At 45.7% G+C, this 16,880-nt stretch overlaps 1 protein-coding gene across 1 annotated transcript in view; it reads left to right on the forward strand.

Moving 5' to 3' along the window:
• Window positions 1-16,880, forward strand: part of LOC135511874 (integrin alpha-9-like) — a 201,312-nt gene that overhangs the window by 7,787 nt on the left and 176,645 nt on the right. The window contains 2 exon segments of the mRNA XM_064933377.1: window positions 504-610; window positions 10,417-10,540. Coding sequence (XP_064789449.1) covers window positions 504-610; window positions 10,417-10,540 — 231 coding nt within the window.

Raw genomic sequence — 16,880 nt, forward strand, 5'->3', positions numbered from 1 at the left:
TTCTTAAAACTGCATTGTTGGTTAAGGGCTTGTAAAAGTAAGCATTTCACTAAGGTCTACCTACACCTGTTGTATTTGTCGCATGTGACAAATAACATTTTCTTTTAATTTGACACACACACACAACATGGGTTTGTCAACACTGATAACAGGCTGTCAGGTATTCAGGCCTGAAATCGTCAGACTGTTCAACAGTAAACCTCACTTAAACCAGGGTTGAACCGAGGTTGTCCCTATGCCTTAAGACTTTGTTCAATGGATGAACTAAAGCCAAGGCATTATCTAAGGGCAGCTAACACAAGTCCTCAGATCTCACTGATCATAGGAACAAAGTTCACCAAACCACTTCCGCTACATCTACCAAAGATCAACTTCAACTAGTATTTAGAAGTGTATGAGAGACTGTCTCTAGGTAAGCCTTCCATCTGTTGGCTCCTGGAGAATGGGAAAGTCATCCTCGCCATATAACAGTCATTGTTAACACTTCTGTCCCGCTCCTGCAGGGAATAAGCCCCGGGAGTCTTGTGGGAAGACATGCCAGGGAGACAGGGATGATGAGTGGATGGGGGTCAGCCTCGCCCGGCAGGACATACCCAATGGCAAAATACTGGTGAGTTCAAAGGTCACAGTACAGCCCTGTACATCTGTTTGAATCATCCGTTTTATCTGTGTGTCCAGAAGTCTATACTTGCACATTCCCTTACATTGGACCTGTAGCACTCAGTCTGTAGCCATGAAGTGCTTTGAAAGGCTGGTCATGGCCCACATCAACACCATTATCCAAGAAACCCGAGACCCACTCCAATTTGCATACCGCACCAACAGATCCACAGATGATGCAATCTCTATTTCACTCCACACTGCCCTTTCACACCTGGACAAAAGGAACACCTTTGTGAAAATGCTAGTCATTGACTGCAGCTCAGCTCATCACCATAGTGCCCTCAAAGCTCATCATTAAGCTAAAGACCCTGGAACTAAACATGCCCCTCTGCAACTGGATCCTGGACATCCTGAGGGGCCGCTCTCAGGTGGTAAGAGTAGGTAACAACACATACGCCATGCTGATCCTCAACACAGCCTGCGGCTATGGAATCCTGACCTGTTCACTGGACGTGCTACCTGTCCCAGACCTATTATTTGACCATGCTGGTCATTTATGAACATTTGAACATCTTGGCCATGTTCTGTTATAATCTCCACCCGGCACAGCCAGAAGAGGACTGGCCACCCCTCATAGCCTGGTTCCTCTCTAGGTTTCTTCCTAGGTTCTGGCCTTTCTAGGGAGTTTTTCCTAGCCACCGTGCTTCACCACCTGCATTGCTTGCTGTTTGGGATTTTAGGCTGGGTTTCTGTATAGCACTTTGAGATATCAGCTGATGTACAAAGGGCTATATACATACATTTGATTTGAACACAGGGGCTCCCCAGGGGTGAGTGCTCAGTCCCCTCCTGTACTCCCTGTTCACTCATGACTGCATGGCCAGGCACGACTCCAACACCATCATTAAGTTTGCTGATGACACAACAGTAGGTAGGTGTTTCACCGGGAGGAGATCAGAGACCTGGCTGTGTGGTGCCAGGACAACTACCTCTCCCTCAACATGATCAAGACAAAAGAGATGATTGTGGACTACAGGAAAAGGAGGACCGAGCATGCCCCCATTCTCATCGACGGGGCTGTAGTGGAGCAGGTTGAGAGCTTCAAGTTCCTTGGTGTCCACATCACCAACAAACTATCATGGTCCAAACACACCAACACAGTTGTGAGGAGGGCACGAGACTGAAAAGATTTGGCAGGGGTCCTCAGATCCTCAAAAGATTCTACAGCTGCATCTTGACTGGTTGCATCAGTGCCTGGTATGGCAACAGCTCGGCCTCCGACCGCAAGGCACTACGAGGTAGTGCGTATGGCCCAGTACATCACTGGGGCAAAGCATCCTGCCATCCAGGACCTCAATACCAGGAGGTGTCAGAGGAAGGCCCTAAAGATCGTCAAAGACTTCAGCCACCCTAGTCATAGACTGTTCTCTCTGCTACCGCATGGCAAGCGGTACCGGAGCGCCAAGTCTAGGTCCAAGAGGCATCTCAACAGCTTAAGACTCTTAAAGAAGAAGTTACAGGTCTGTGAGAGCCAGAAATCTTGCTTGTTTGTAGGTGACCAAATACTTATTTTCCACCATAATTTGCAAATAAATTAATTAAAAATCCTACAATGTGATTTTCTGGATTTTTGTTTCTCATTTTGTCTGTCATAGTTGAAGTGTACCTATGATGAAAATTACAAACCTCTCATCTTTTTAAGTGGGTGAACTTGCACAATTGGTGGCTGACTAAATACTTTTTTGCCCCACTGTATCTATCCTACCCTGCCTTTCTAAGGTCTTCGAAAGCCAAGTTGACAAACAGATCACCGACCATTTCGAATCCCACCGTACCTTCTCCGCTGTGCAATCTGGTTTCCGAGCTGGTCATGGGTGCACCTCGGCCACGCTCAAGGTTCTAAACGATATCATAACTGCCATCGATAAAAGACATTACTGTATAGCCGTATTCATCGACCCTGCCAAGGCTTTCTACTCTGTCAATCACCACATTCTTATCGGTAGACTCAACAGCCTTGGATTCTCAAATGATTGCCTCGCCTGGTTCATCAACTACTTCTCAGACAGAGTTCAGTGTGTCAAATCGGAGGGCATGTTGTCCAGACCTCTGGCAGTCTCTATGGGGGTGCCACAGGTTTCAATTCTCTGGCCGACTCTTTTCTCTGTATATATCAGTGATGTCGCTCTTGCTGCTGGTGATTCTCTGATCCACCTCTACGCAGACAACACCATTCTGTATACCTCTGGCCCTTCTTTGGACACTGTGTTAACTAACCTCCAGATGAGCTTCAATGCCATACAATTCTCCTTCTGTGGCCTCCAACTGCTCTTAAATGCTAGTAAAACTAAATGCATGCTCTTCAACCGACCGCTGCTGCACCTGCCCGCCAGTCCAGCATCACTACTCTGGACGATTCTGACTTAGAATATGTGGACAACTACAAATGCCTAGGTGTCTGGTTAGACTGTAAACTCTCCTTCCAGACTCACAATTAGCATCTCCAATCCAAAATTAAATCTAGAATCGGCTTCCTATTTCCCAACAAAGCATCATTCACTCATGCTGCCAAACATACCCTCGTACATCTGATTATCCTACCGATCCTTGACATCGGCGAGGTCATTTACAAAATAGCCTCCAACACTCTACTCAGCAAATTGGATGCAGTGCATCACAGTGCAATCCGTTTTGTCATCAAAGCCCCATATACCACCCACCACTGCGACCTGTATGCTCTCGTTGGCTGGTCCTCGTTTCATATTCGTCGCCAAACCCACTGGCTCCAGGTCATCTATAAGTCTTTACTAGGTGAAGCCCCGCCTTATCTCAGCTCACTGGTCACCATAGCAGCACCCACCCGTAGCATGCGCTACAGCAGGCATATTTCACTGGTCCCCGCCAAACTCCTCCTTTGGCCACCTTCCAGTTCTCTCCTACCAATGTCTGGAATGAATTGCAAAAATCACTGAAGCTGGAGACTCATATCTCCCTCACTAGCTTTAAGCACAAGCTGTCAGACCTACTCACATATCACTGCACCTGTAAATAGCCCATCCAACTACCTCATCCCCATATTTATTTATTTTTTTGCTCCTTTGGACCTCAGTATCTCTACTTCATTGAATGTGCACATTCATCTTCTGCACATCTATCACTAGTGATTAATTGCTAAATTGTAATTACTTCGCCACTACGGCCTATTTATTGCCTTACCTCCCTCATCTTACCTCATTTGCACACACTGAATATAGACTTTTTCTATTGTGTTATTGACTGTATGTTTGTTTATTCCACGTGTAACTCTGTGTTGTTGTTTGTGTTGCACTGCTGTGCTTTATCTTGGCCAGGTCGCAGTTGTAAATGAGAACTTGATCTCAACTGGCCTACCTGATTAAATAAAGGTGCAATAATAAAACAATTGTAAAAAATCAGAGGGCAGCTGGCTGGGTATGTTTAGGCTTCAGTCCCTGGCCCCTCCACAGTGGTGGTCTTCTAACCTTACTTTTTGAAGTGCTTTTTGAACTCCTGCAGCAGGTGATGAAGGATCCAATCCTCTCTCTTTGGCCCTAATGACTGCCTCTGGCCCTGTGGGACATTCCATGGCCCTGAAGCCTGCCTCTGGCCCTGTGGGACATTCCATGGCCCTGTGGGACATTCCATGGCCCTGAAGCCTGCCTCTGGCCCTGTGGGACATTCCATGGCCCTGAAGCCTGCCTCTGGCCCTGTGGGACATTCCATGGCCCTGAAGCCTGCCTCTGGCCCTGTGGGACATTCCATGGCCCTGAAGCCTGCCTCTGGCCCTGGGGGACATTCCATGGCCCTGAAGCCTGCCTCTGGCCCTGTGGGACATTCCATGGACCTGAAGCCTGCCTCGGGCCCTGGGGGACATTCCATGGCCCTGATGCCTGCCTGGGGGACATTTCATGGCCCTGAAGCCTGCCTCTGGCCCTGGGGGACATTCCATGGCCCTGAAGTTTGCCTCTGGCCCTGGGGGACATTCCATGGCCCTGAAGCCTGCCTCTGGCCCTGTGGGACATTCCATGTACCTGAAGCCTGCCTCGGGCCCTGGGGGACATTCCATGGCCCTGATGCCTGCCTGGGGGACATTTCATGGCCCTGAAGCCTGCCTCTGGCCCTGGGGGACATTCCATGGCCCTGAAGTTTGCCTCTGGGGGACATTCCATGGCCTTGAAGCCTGGCCCTGGGGTACATTACAGTGCCTTTAAGCCTGTCTCTGGCCCGGGTGGACATTCCATGGCTATGAAGCCTGGCCCTGGGGTACGTTACAGTGCCTTCAAGCCTGTCTCTGGCCCGGGTGGACATTCCATGGCCATGAAACCTCTCTGGCCCTGGGGGACATTGCATGGCCCTGAAGCCTGTTTTTGCCATGGTCATTCTCCATTGTATTACTTCCATTATCTGAGGGAGTATATTTAGTATAATGTTCATACCACTTCCAATGGTTATTATGCATCAATCACCTTGAAAGAACCTATTTGAAAGTATTTAATATGCTGTTTTCCCTTACAGGTGGTTTATAGATGTTCAACTATTAACCTGGCCCTAACTCTTACCTTGACCCTACCACGATCAAGTTGTTGCTTATCAACAGAGTTGCACTTTATGTTGTTGATAGTAGTAGACCATCTGTAAATGGACTCATCAAATAAATTGATACAAAAACATTTAGATTTTATAGCAAATCAAGTGGCAGTTTGTCCCAGTAGTTGTTTTAAACTGTCCATCAGGTTTGGTGATAACAGAAAGGTAGTGATGTTCCGGAGCCATGTGTCCATGCATGGGGCCCCTGTAGATCCCTGCTGACGTTTGTTTTTATCTCATCTGAATGGACTCAGTGACTCAAGTTTCTTTGCAAGGACCGGCTGCTTGGCAGATGTGGCTCTGTACAGTATGTATCAAACAATCAAGTGCTGATCTAGGATCTGTTTTGTATTTTAGATCACAATGAATAAGGTTACATTGGCAGGGGGAATCTGATCTTAGATCAGCACTCCTACTCTGAGACGTTGTAGGCCAGGCTGCTCTGCTAGCGCTGTAGGCCAGGCTGCTCTGTTAGCATTGTAGGCCAGGCTGCTCTGTTAGCGCTGTAGGCCAGGCTGCTCTGCTAGCGCTGTAGGCCAGGCTGCTCTGCTAGCGCTGTAGGCCAGGCTGCTCTGTTAGCGTTGTAGGCCAGGCTGCTCTGCTAGCGTTGTAGGCCAGGCTGCTCTGCTAGCGCTGTAGGCCAGGCTGCTCTGTTAGCGTTGTAGGCCAGGCTGCTCTGCTAGCGTTGTAGGCCAGGCTGCTCTGCTAGCGCTGTAGGCCAGGCTGCTCTGTTAGCGTTGTAGGCCAGGCTGCTCTGCTAGCGCTGTAGGCCAGGCTGCTCTGTTAGCGCTGTAGGCCAGGCTGCTCTGCTAGCGTTGTAGGCCAGGCTGCTCTGCTAGCGCTGTAGGCCAGGCTGCTCTGTTAGCGTTGTAGGCCAGGCTGCTCTGCTAGCGTTGTAGGCCAGGCTGCTCTGCTAGCGCTGTAGGCCAGGCTGCTCTGTTAGCGTTGTAGGCCAGGCTGCTCTGCTAGCGTTGTAGGCCAGGCTGCTCTGCTAGCGTTGTAGGCCAGGCTGCTCTGTTAGCGTTGTAGGCCAGGCTGCTCTGCTAGCGTTGTAGGCCAGGCTGCTCTGCTAGCGTTGTAGGCCAGGCTGCTCTGCTAGCGTTGTAGGCCAGGCTGCTCTGCTAGCGCTGTAGGCCAGGCTGCTCTGTTAGCGTTGTAGGCCAGGCTGCTCTGTTAGCGTTGTAGGCCAGGCTGCTCTGCTAGCGTTGTAGGCCAGGCTGCTCTGCTAGCGCTGTAGGCCAGGCTGCTCTGTTAGCGTTGTAGGCCAGGCTGCTCTGTTAGCGTTGTAGGCCAGGCTGCTCTGTTAGCGTTGTAGGCCAGGCTGCTCTGTTAGCGTTGTAGGCCAGGCTGCTCTGTTAGCGTTGTAGGCCAGGCTGCTCTGCTAGCGTTGTAGGCCAGGCTGCTCTGCTAGCGTTGTAGGCCAGGCTGCTCTGCTAGCGCTGTAGGCCAGGCTGCTCTGTTAGCGTTGTAGGCCAGGCTGCTCTGCTAGCGTTGTAGGCCAGGCTGCTCTGTTAGCGTTGTAGGCCAGGCTGCTCTGTTAGCGTTGTAGGCCATGCTGCTCTGCTAGCGTTGTAGGCCAGGCTGCTCTGCTAGCGCTGTACTGTAGGTCCGACTGCTCAGCTCTAAAACACATCAGTCTTTCTCAACACAGCCATCTATATCTATATGCCAGACAGTCATCTGAAGTCCCTCTCTGTGTTCACAACCTGCTTCAAATGGCTGTGTAACAGACTGGACTGGACTTTTTCAACAGTATATGAATAAGAAAGAAATATGAGGTGGGAGGATAGGGAAAAGCGTCAAGAACGTAACTGTCTGGGAATAGGGTGCCATTTGGCACAGAGTCTGAAGTCTGACCACATTTCTGTGGCATTATTTGTGCAAAGAAGCTTGGAGACCACTGCCGTAGTTTCCTATTTCCTACAACACACACACACACACACACACACACTTAGTTTTGGAATGTTTATCCAAAACACAGGAGGCTAAATGATTCTTTGAGGAATATTGTCAATGGACTATTTATTTATTTAACCTTTCTGGTGTTCAACCTTCCCAAGTTCTGTCACGTCACCCCGCTCCTCCGCTCTCTCCACTGGCTTCCAGTTGAAGCTCGCATCCGCTACAAGACCATGGTGCTTGCCTACGGAGCTGTGAGGGGAACGGCACCGCAGTACCTCCAGGCTCTGATCAGGCCCTACACCCAAACAAGGGCACTGCGTTCATCCACCTCTGGCCTGCTCGCCTCCCTACCAGCGAGGAAGTACAGTTCCCGCTCAGCCCAGTCAAAACTGTTCGCTGCTCTGGCCCCCCAATGGTGGAACAAACTCCCTCACGACGCCAGGACAGCGGAGTCAATCACCACCTTCCGGAGACACCTGAAACCCCACCTCTTTAAGGAATACCTAGGATAGGATAAAGTAATCCTTCTCACCCCCCCTTAAATGATTTAGATGCACTATTGTAAAGTGGCTGTTCCACTGGATATCATAAGGTGAATTCACCAATTTGTAAGTCGCTCTGGATAAGAGCGTCTGCCAAATGACTTAAATGTAAATGTATTTAACAAGGCAAGTCAGAAATTCTTATTTACTATGACGGCCTACACCGGCCAAACCCAGACGATGCTGGGCCAATTGTGCACCGCCCTATGGGACTCCCAATCACGGCCGGTTGTGATACAGCCTGGAATCAAACCAGGGTGTCTGTAGTGAGATGCAGTGCCTTAGACCGCTGCGCCACTCGGGAGCCTAAAATATTAATGAAGAAAACAACTTTCTGGGACCGGAGTGATTTTACTGTGTGATGTTTACCTTAGTATCCCAAAAATTGAGTTGTTTAAAAAATGCACTATAAAGTTTTGAATGTCAGTTGAGTTCTCTTATTTTGGGGATTCTTTTGATTGTGATTTACAGTGCTTGTCTATTTACCTCTGTGAGTTGGTTCAACAATGGGCTGCTGCACTCTGGAGAGTCATGACCTCTTTGTGTTCATAGCCCAGAGAAGCATTGCAGTAGAGGACTGTTAGGACTCAGTTATTATAGTAGAGGACTGTTAGGACTCAGTTATTATAGTAGAGGACTGTTAGGACTCAGTTAGTTATTATAGTAGAGGACTGTTACGACTCAGTTATTACACTAGAGGACTGTTACAACTCCATGATTACACTAGAGGACTGTTAGAACTCCGTTATTACACTAGAGGACTGTTAGAACTCCGTTATTACACTAGAGGACTCTTAGAACTCCGTTATTACACTAGAGGACTGTTAGAACTCCGTTATTACACTAGAGGACTGTTAGAACTCCGTTATTACACTAGAGGACTGTTAGAACTCCGTAATTACACTAGAGGACTGTTAGAACTCCGTTATTACACTAGAGGACTGTTAGGACTCCGTTATTACACTAGAGGACTGTTAGAACTCCGTTATTACACCAGAGGACTGTTAGAACTCAGTTATGGCACCAGATGACTGATAGAACTCCGTTATTACACTAGAGGACTGTTAGAACTCAGTTATTACACTAGAGGACTGTTAGAACTCCGTTATTACACTAGAGGACTGTTAGAACTCAGTTATGGCACCAGATGACTGATAGAACTCCGTTATTACACTAGAGGACAGTTAGAACTCCGTTATTACACTAGAGGACTGTTAGAACTCCGTTATTACACTAGAGGACTGTTAGAACTCCGTTATTACACCAGAGGACTGTTAGAACTCAGTTATGGCACCAGATGACTGTTAGAACTCCGTTATTACACTAGAGGACTGTTAGAACTCAGTTATTGCACCAGATGACTGTTAGAACTCCGTTATTAATCCAGCGGACTGTTAGTCTAGAGGACTGTTAGTCCAGAGGACTGTTTGTCCAGAGGACTGTTTGTCCAGAGGACTGTTTGTCCAGAGGACTGTTAATCCAGAGGACTGTGAGCCGAACCAAGCTGAACTGAGCTGGCCTGGTTGTGCATCCACTGCAGTTGCTGGACTTGTGCTGAAATGGACATGTGTAAAGAAATACCCCTGCCTGTGGATGCACACGAATACTAGGAAGGAACCCAGGATGTTATGATGAACATGTTATGAGAACTGTTAGGAACTCAGGATGTTATTATGAAGCAGGGGTTGTTCTTAATCTGATGTCCGGATAGTCACACCACAGACTAATGAGACCAGGGCCGTTATGGTCACAGTTGGCTGTGACTTCATCCCTTCTCTTCTCTCTGAACAGTTCATTTAGCAGCTTGGTTAAAGTGTGTGGGGGTATGATGGAGTGGGTGTGTGTGTGTGTGTGTGTGTGTGTGTGTGTGTGTGTGTGTGTGCGTGCGTGCTGCGTACATCTGTCATCTTGTCTGTCTGTCCTGCCGCCTGTCCACCTTTCTGCTCTCTGTTATCTCAGAGTAGGCCAGCAGATCCAGTCACACCTGAGTCTCTGTCTTTGTGTTCAGGCCTGTGCCTCTCTTGTGTCTGATGCAGGCCTGTGCCTCTCTTGTGTCTGATGCAGGCCTGTGCCTCTCTTGTGTCTGATGCAGGCCTGTGCCTCTCTTGTGTCTGATGCAGGCCTGTGCCTCTCTTGTGTTTGATGCAGGCCTGTGCCTCTCTTGTGTCTGATGCAGGCCTGTGCCTCTCTTGTGTCTGATGCAAGCCTGTGCCTCTCTTGTGTCTGATGCAAGCCTGTGCCTCTCTTGTGTCTGATGCAGGCCTGTGCCTCTCTTGTGTTTGATGCAGGCCTGTGCCTCTCTTGTGTCTGATGCAGGCCTGTGCCTCTCTTGTGTTTTATGCAGGCCTGTGCCTCTCTTGTGTTTGATGCAGGCCTGTGCCTCTCTTGTGTCTGATGCAGGCCTGTGCCTCTCTTGTGTCTGATGCAGGCCTGTGCCTCTCTTGTGTTTGATGCAGGCCTGTGCCTCTCTTGTGTCTGATGCAGGCCTGTGCCTCTCTTGTGTTTGATGCAGGCCTGTGCCTCTCTTGTGTCTGATGCAGGCCTGTGCCTCTCTTGTGTTTTATGCAGGCCTGTGCCTCTCTTGTGTTTGATGCAGGCCTGTGCCTCTCTTGTGTCTGATGCAGGCCTGTGCCTCTCTTGTGTCTGATGCAGGCCTGTGCCTCTCTTGTGTTTGATGCAGGCCTGTGCCTCTCTTGTGTCTGATGCAGGCCTGTGCCTCTCTTGTGTCTGATGCAGGCCTGTGCCTCTCTTGTGTCTGATGCAGGCCTGTGCCCACCGTTGGAAGAATGTCTTCTATGACTCTGAGCTCATCCTTCCCCATGGTTACTGTTCCATCATCCCTCCTACGCTACAGGGCCGGACCCAAGCCCTCATCCCCTGCTACGAAGGTACAGTCGTACACACACACACACACACACACACACACACACACACACACACACACACACACACACACACACACACACACACACACACACACACACACACACACACACACACACACACACACACCACCTCTACAGGGCAGGACCCCAGCCCTCATCCCCTGATATGAAGGTACGGTAATGTCCTCAATGCTTCTCAATCTTTTTTGGTTACTGTACCCCTAATTACATTTTGCTCTGCCTGAAGTACCCCCTCATGAACGACTGATCAATAGGTCTATTTTCTCATGAGTACCCCCTTTATAAGCCACTTACACTGGCGGGAACTAGTACCCAAGGTTGAGAAACACAGCTTTATACTTCAGGATTAGATCTAATAGTGTAGAAACATGTCCTTTGGAAACTATACACAGTGTCTTCAGGAAGTATTTACACCCTTTGACTTTTTCTACAGTTTGTTGTGTTACAGCTTTAATTTAAAATGACTTCAATTGTACCCCACACATAGGTACAATTATCTGTAAGGCCCCTCAGTCGAGGAGGAATTTCAAAATCAATTCAACCATAAAGACCAGGGAGATTTTCCAACGCCTCGCAAAGAAGGGCTGGGAAAACCAGGGATGTTCCGATTCCATGGCACAGGGTGTATGTGTTGATATCTAAAACGACGCAAGATTCAAGACTTCGTGCTTTTCAGCTAAATTTATTTTACAGAATTCTTTCCACCAACAAAAGGTTGAATATTTGGGGCAAACAATCATCGAAGCTCTGCAGATTGTGTTGTGAGGATACAGAATCAATAGACCATTTATTTTGGTATTGCCCTCAGGTAGCCTGTTTCTGGTCTCAAGTTCAGGAATGCCTGAAAAAGCATAGCATTGATCTAAAATTGACCCTAGAAATAGTACTATTAGGAGATCTGGAGAGACCTGATCAGTCAATTACTAATATACTAACTAATACTCTTAGTAAAATTATTTATCTTAAACTCGAAATCTGTGGATTATATTCATTAGATACAGTTTGAATCTATGTTAAACATCACAGCATAGCTGAAAGAAGAACAGTTGAAGTCGGGGGTTTACATACACCTTAGCCAAATACACTTATACTCAGTTTTTCACAATCCCTGACATTTAATCCTAGTAAAAATTCCCTGTCTTAGGTCAGTTAGGATCACCACTTTATTTTTAGAATGTTAAATGTCAGAATAATAGGAGAGAGAAGGATTTATTCCAGCTTTTATTTCTTTCATCACATTCCCAGTGGGTCAGAAGTTTAAATACACTCAATTAGTATTTGGTAGCATTGCCTTTAAATTGTTTAACTTGGGTCAAATGTTTTGGGAAGCCTTCCACAAGCTTCCCAAAATAAATTGGTTGAATTTTGTCCCATTCCTCCTGACAGAGCTGGTGTAACTGAGTCATGTTTGTAGGCCTCCTTGCTCGCACACACGTTTTCAGTTCTGCCCACAAATGTTCTATAGGATTGAGGTCAGGGCTTTGTGATGGCCACTCCAATTCCTTGACTTTGCTGTTCTTAAGCCATTTTGCCACAACTTTGGAAGTATGCCTGGGGTCATTGTCCATTTGGAAGACCTATTTGCAATCAAGCTTTAACTTCCTGACTGATGGCTTGAGATGTTACTTCAATATATCCACAAAATTTCCCCCCCTCATGATGCCATCTATTTTGTGAAGAAGCAAAGCACCCCCACAACATGATGCTGCCACCCCCGTGCTTCACGGTTGGGATGGTGTTCATCGGCTTGCAAACCTCCCCCTTTTTCCTCCAAACATAACGATGGTCATTATGGCCAAACAGCTCTATTTTTGTTTCATCAGACCAGAGGACATTTCTCCAAAAAGTATGATCTTTGTCCCCATGTGCAGTTGCAAATCGTAGTCTGGCTTTTTTATGACGGTTTTGGAGCAGTGGATATAGGACTTGTTTTACTGTGGATATAAATACTTTTGTACCTGTTTCCTCCAGCATCTTCACAGGGTTGTTTGCTGTTGTTCTGGGATTGATTTGCACTTTTTGCACCAAAGTACGTTCATCTCCAGTAGACAGAACACATCTCCTTCCTGAGAGGTATGACGGCTGTGTGTTTATACTTGCGTACTATTGTTTGTACAGATGAATGCGGTACTTTCAGGCGTTTGTAAATTGCTCCCGAGGATGAACCAGACTTGTGGAGGTCTACAATTGTTTTTCTGAGGTCTTGGCTGATTTATTTTGATTTTCCCATGATGTCAAGCAAAAAGAGGCACTGAGTTTGAAGGTAGGCCTTGAAATACATCCATAGGTACACCTCCAATTGATTCAAATGATGTCAATTAGCCTATCAGAAACTTCTAAAGCCATGACATCATTTTCTGGAATTTTCCAAGCTGTTTAAAGGTACAGTCAACTTAGTGTATGTAAACTTCTGACCCACTAGAATTGTGATACAGTGAATTATAAGTGAAATAATCTGTCTGTTAACAATTGTTGGAAAAATGACTTATGTCATGCACGAAGTAGATGTCCCAACTGACTTGCCAATACTATAGTTTGTTCCGACTTCAACTGTAGAAATCCAAAGAGTGTGCCCAGCAGAGATAGGTGGGATGGGCTGAGGGAAATGGACTGTTGGGGTGTGGAACTTGAGACAAGTGGGAGTGGAGATGCTGGGTGGGAATAGAATGACGGTCAAAGATGAAAGTCAAAAATAACAACAACATTTTTTTAAGTTACTTTGAATGACAAACTTACATCAAACTTAGATCATTACATTAGTCTCGGATGGTGGAGGAGCAGCTCTCTGGGAACTGTTGGGGGGTATCTTGGATGGTTGGTGGCCTGGCGGTTGGGAGCTTTGGCCGATATGTCGCTGGTTCGGGCTCTGATTTGACTTGGTGTGAGATCTGTCAACGTGTCCTTGGGTGGGGCGCTTGACCCTGGTTGCTCCTGTGGGTCACTCTCGATGGGAGTCTGATAGATTGCTGAATGTAATGTTGAATGTCTTCATTGCAGTTAGATTATATTTTTAATATTCAATAAAAAATACAAAATAAATTAGGCCACCTATTGGTGGACGGGGATAAATGAAAAAAGCAGACATGCTTGTACAGAACAAAAATATTCCAAAATATGCACCTGGTTTACAATGAGGCATGAATCTAAAACTGCAAAACAAAAGTGGTAAAGAAATCTACTTATGTTTGTTGCAAACCCAATACAACACACTACTGAGTACCACTCTACATATTTTCAAGCATGGTGGTGCTGCATCATGTTGTTGGTATGCTTGTCATTTGCAAGGACTAGAGTTTATGATAGAAATAAACAGAGTAGAGCTAAGCACATGCAAAATCCTAGATTAAAATCTGATTCAGTCTGCTTTCCAACAGAAACTGGAGACAAGTTTACCTTTCAGGAGGACGATCACAAGGCCAAATATGCACTGGAGTTGCTAACCAAGATGACATTGAATGTTCATGATGGGCCTAGTTACAGCTTTTACTTAAATATACATGAAAATCTATGTCAAGACTTGAAAATGGCTGTCGAGCAATGATCAACAACCACCTTGACAGAGCTTGAAGAATTTTTAAAAGAATAAAGTGCAAATATTGTCCAGGTGTGTAAAGCTCTTAGAGACTTACGCAGAAAGACTCTCAGCTGGAATTGCTGCCAAAGGTAGATCTAACATGTATTGGCTCAGTTGGTTGAATACTTCTATGATTAATATATATTAGTGTTTTATTTTTTTATTTTTTTATTTTTAAATTTAAATGTTTTTCAAATGTTAGAATATTTTCTTCCGCTTGACATTACAGATTATTTTTTGTAGGTCATTGACAAAAAATGATAATTAAATCCATTTCAATCCCACTTTGTAACACAAAAAAGTCAAGGGGTGTGAATACTTTCTGAAGGCACTGTGCATGAATGGCCTCATACAAACAGACGTTAATGTCTATCAGGCACCGTAAGAGCCTTGAAATGTTCTCTCTCAAACCAACTCAAGAGAGAAATATGAGCTCAGTCTTGCAGGACCCAACACCTGGAGATTCCAAGGACACACACACACTTCGCTATGCTGCTAAAGGATAAAATATTCCACACACTAACCAGGTTTCCATCCAAACTTTTGATATGAGCAAAGTACATGTCGGATAAAAATTGTCACGACGACAGGATTAATGGAAATAGAACATTTTTCTGTGAACTTTCCAAATGTCAAAACAAAATAAGCTCGACAAGGTGGGATCTTTTTGTATCTGTAAAATGAATTATGCAAGAAACGTTGGACGCTTTTATGTGCAAATATTGATATAATAAACATCATATTGAAGTAAACTTGAAGTCAAGTGAATGAAGTTGTAAGGTCATGCCACTTCAACTCAGGAAAGCATACAGTTTATTAGGCTACAGATGAAATATGTTCTGATGAACTTCACAGGGTGGTGGAAGTGCAAGGTGACGATCTCGATGCTCTTTTCCAATAAATATTGAGGGTCTTATTCTGGTGACATGATGATCTATGCTTAGCTGCCGTTTGACATAATCTTGCTTTTTCTGTCCATAATAATCTCATCAGGTAGACTATACCCGAGCTGTTGGCTAGATCACACGTGCCAATACCAGAGTGGGCACATTCGCTATATAACACATCCTTTTTTGAGACAAAACCATCAGTAGAGTTTGAAATGCGATGGAAACCCGTTTAACTTGTGACTTTTTATAAGTTATGCTGGAATTTAACCGCAAATGTATTTGTATGTGCACTACGTCACCACACACAGCCTTTTATCTGCAACAAGTCAATTAAATGGAAACATCTCTGGTAGGAATATATTGTTTTATGCCGTTTTTAGAGTATTCGCATGACAATCTGTAGCCAATTTGGATTGAAACCTAGCTAGTGTTTAGGTCCAGCTAATTGAGGTAGAGATGTAGGAATGTGTATTCCCTCCATAGACTAAATTGCCATGGGGATGGGGGAACATAGCCATTTGAAGCTAGCCAGTAACTCCTCCAGTATGTGTTGACGTCATTTCACAGGATTGAATGGTAGCTGTAGAGATTGGTAAGAAATGGCACTTCTGTATCCAAATATCTCATTCATCCATTTGGGGGTTTTAAGCAATAAATAGGCTGGTATGATGATGCATTGATCAGTTATGCCAGGGGTGGGCAGCTCCACTCCTCCAGGGCCTGATTGGTCTCACACTTTTTCTCCATCCCTAGCAAACACAGCTGTTTTAATCAGATTGCATTCTAAACTGAAGATCATGATTAGATGATTATTGGAGTCAGGTGTGTTAGCTGGGGCTGGGGCAAAACTGTGAGACCAATCAGGCCGTCGAGGACTGGAATTGCCCACCCCCGAGTTATACAGTTTCAAGCTGTTATTTGTGCGTTTTTGCACAAACATCAACCTTTAAAGTACCTGTCCAGTGATGACAGATTTCTATGAAATATGACCTTTAATTAATGTTAAAAAGCAGCTTTTCTGTGTTGGAATGGTGTGGGCGTATACAGTGCTTTGCGAAAGTATTCGGCCCCCTTGAACTTTGCAACCTTTTGCCACATTTCAGGCTTCAAACATAAAGATATAAACTGTATTTTTTTGTGAAGAATCAACAACAAGTGGGACACAATCATGAAGTGGAACGACATTTATTGGATATTTCAAACTTTTTTAACAAATCAAAAACTGAAAAATTGGGCGTGCAAAATTATTCAGCCCCCTTAAGTTAATACTTTGTAGCGCCACCTTTTGCTGCGATTACAGCTGTAAGTCGCTTGGGGTATGTCTCTATCAGTTTTGCACATCGAGAGACTGAAATTCTTTCCCATTCCTCCTTGCAAAACAGCTCGAGCTCAGTGAGGTTGGATGGAGAGCATTTGTGAACAGCAGTTTTCAGTTCTTTCCACAGATTCTCGATTGGATTCAGGTCTGGACTTTGACTTGGCCATTCTAACACCTGGATATGTTTATTTTTGAACCATTCCATTGTAGATTTTGCTTTATGTTTTGGATCATTGTCTTGTTGGAAGACAAATCTCCGTCCCAGTCTCAGGTCTTTTGCAGACTCCATCAGGTTTTCTTCCAGAATGGTCCTGTATTTGGCTCCATCCATCTTCCCATCAATTTTAACCATCTTCCCTGTCCCTGCTGAAGAAAAGCAGGCCCAAACCATGATGCTGCCACCACCATGTTTGACAGTGGGGATGGTGTGTTCAGGGTGATGAGCTGTGTTGCTTTTACGCCAAACATAATGTTTTGCATTGTTGCCAAAAAGTTCAATTTTGGTTTCATCTGACCAGAGCATCTTCTTCCACATGTTTG

Source organism: Oncorhynchus masou, chromosome 24, assembly GCF_036934945.1.
Source record: "Oncorhynchus masou masou isolate Uvic2021 chromosome 24, UVic_Omas_1.1, whole genome shotgun sequence".
Taxonomy (NCBI): Eukaryota; Metazoa; Chordata; class Actinopteri; order Salmoniformes; family Salmonidae; genus Oncorhynchus; species Oncorhynchus masou.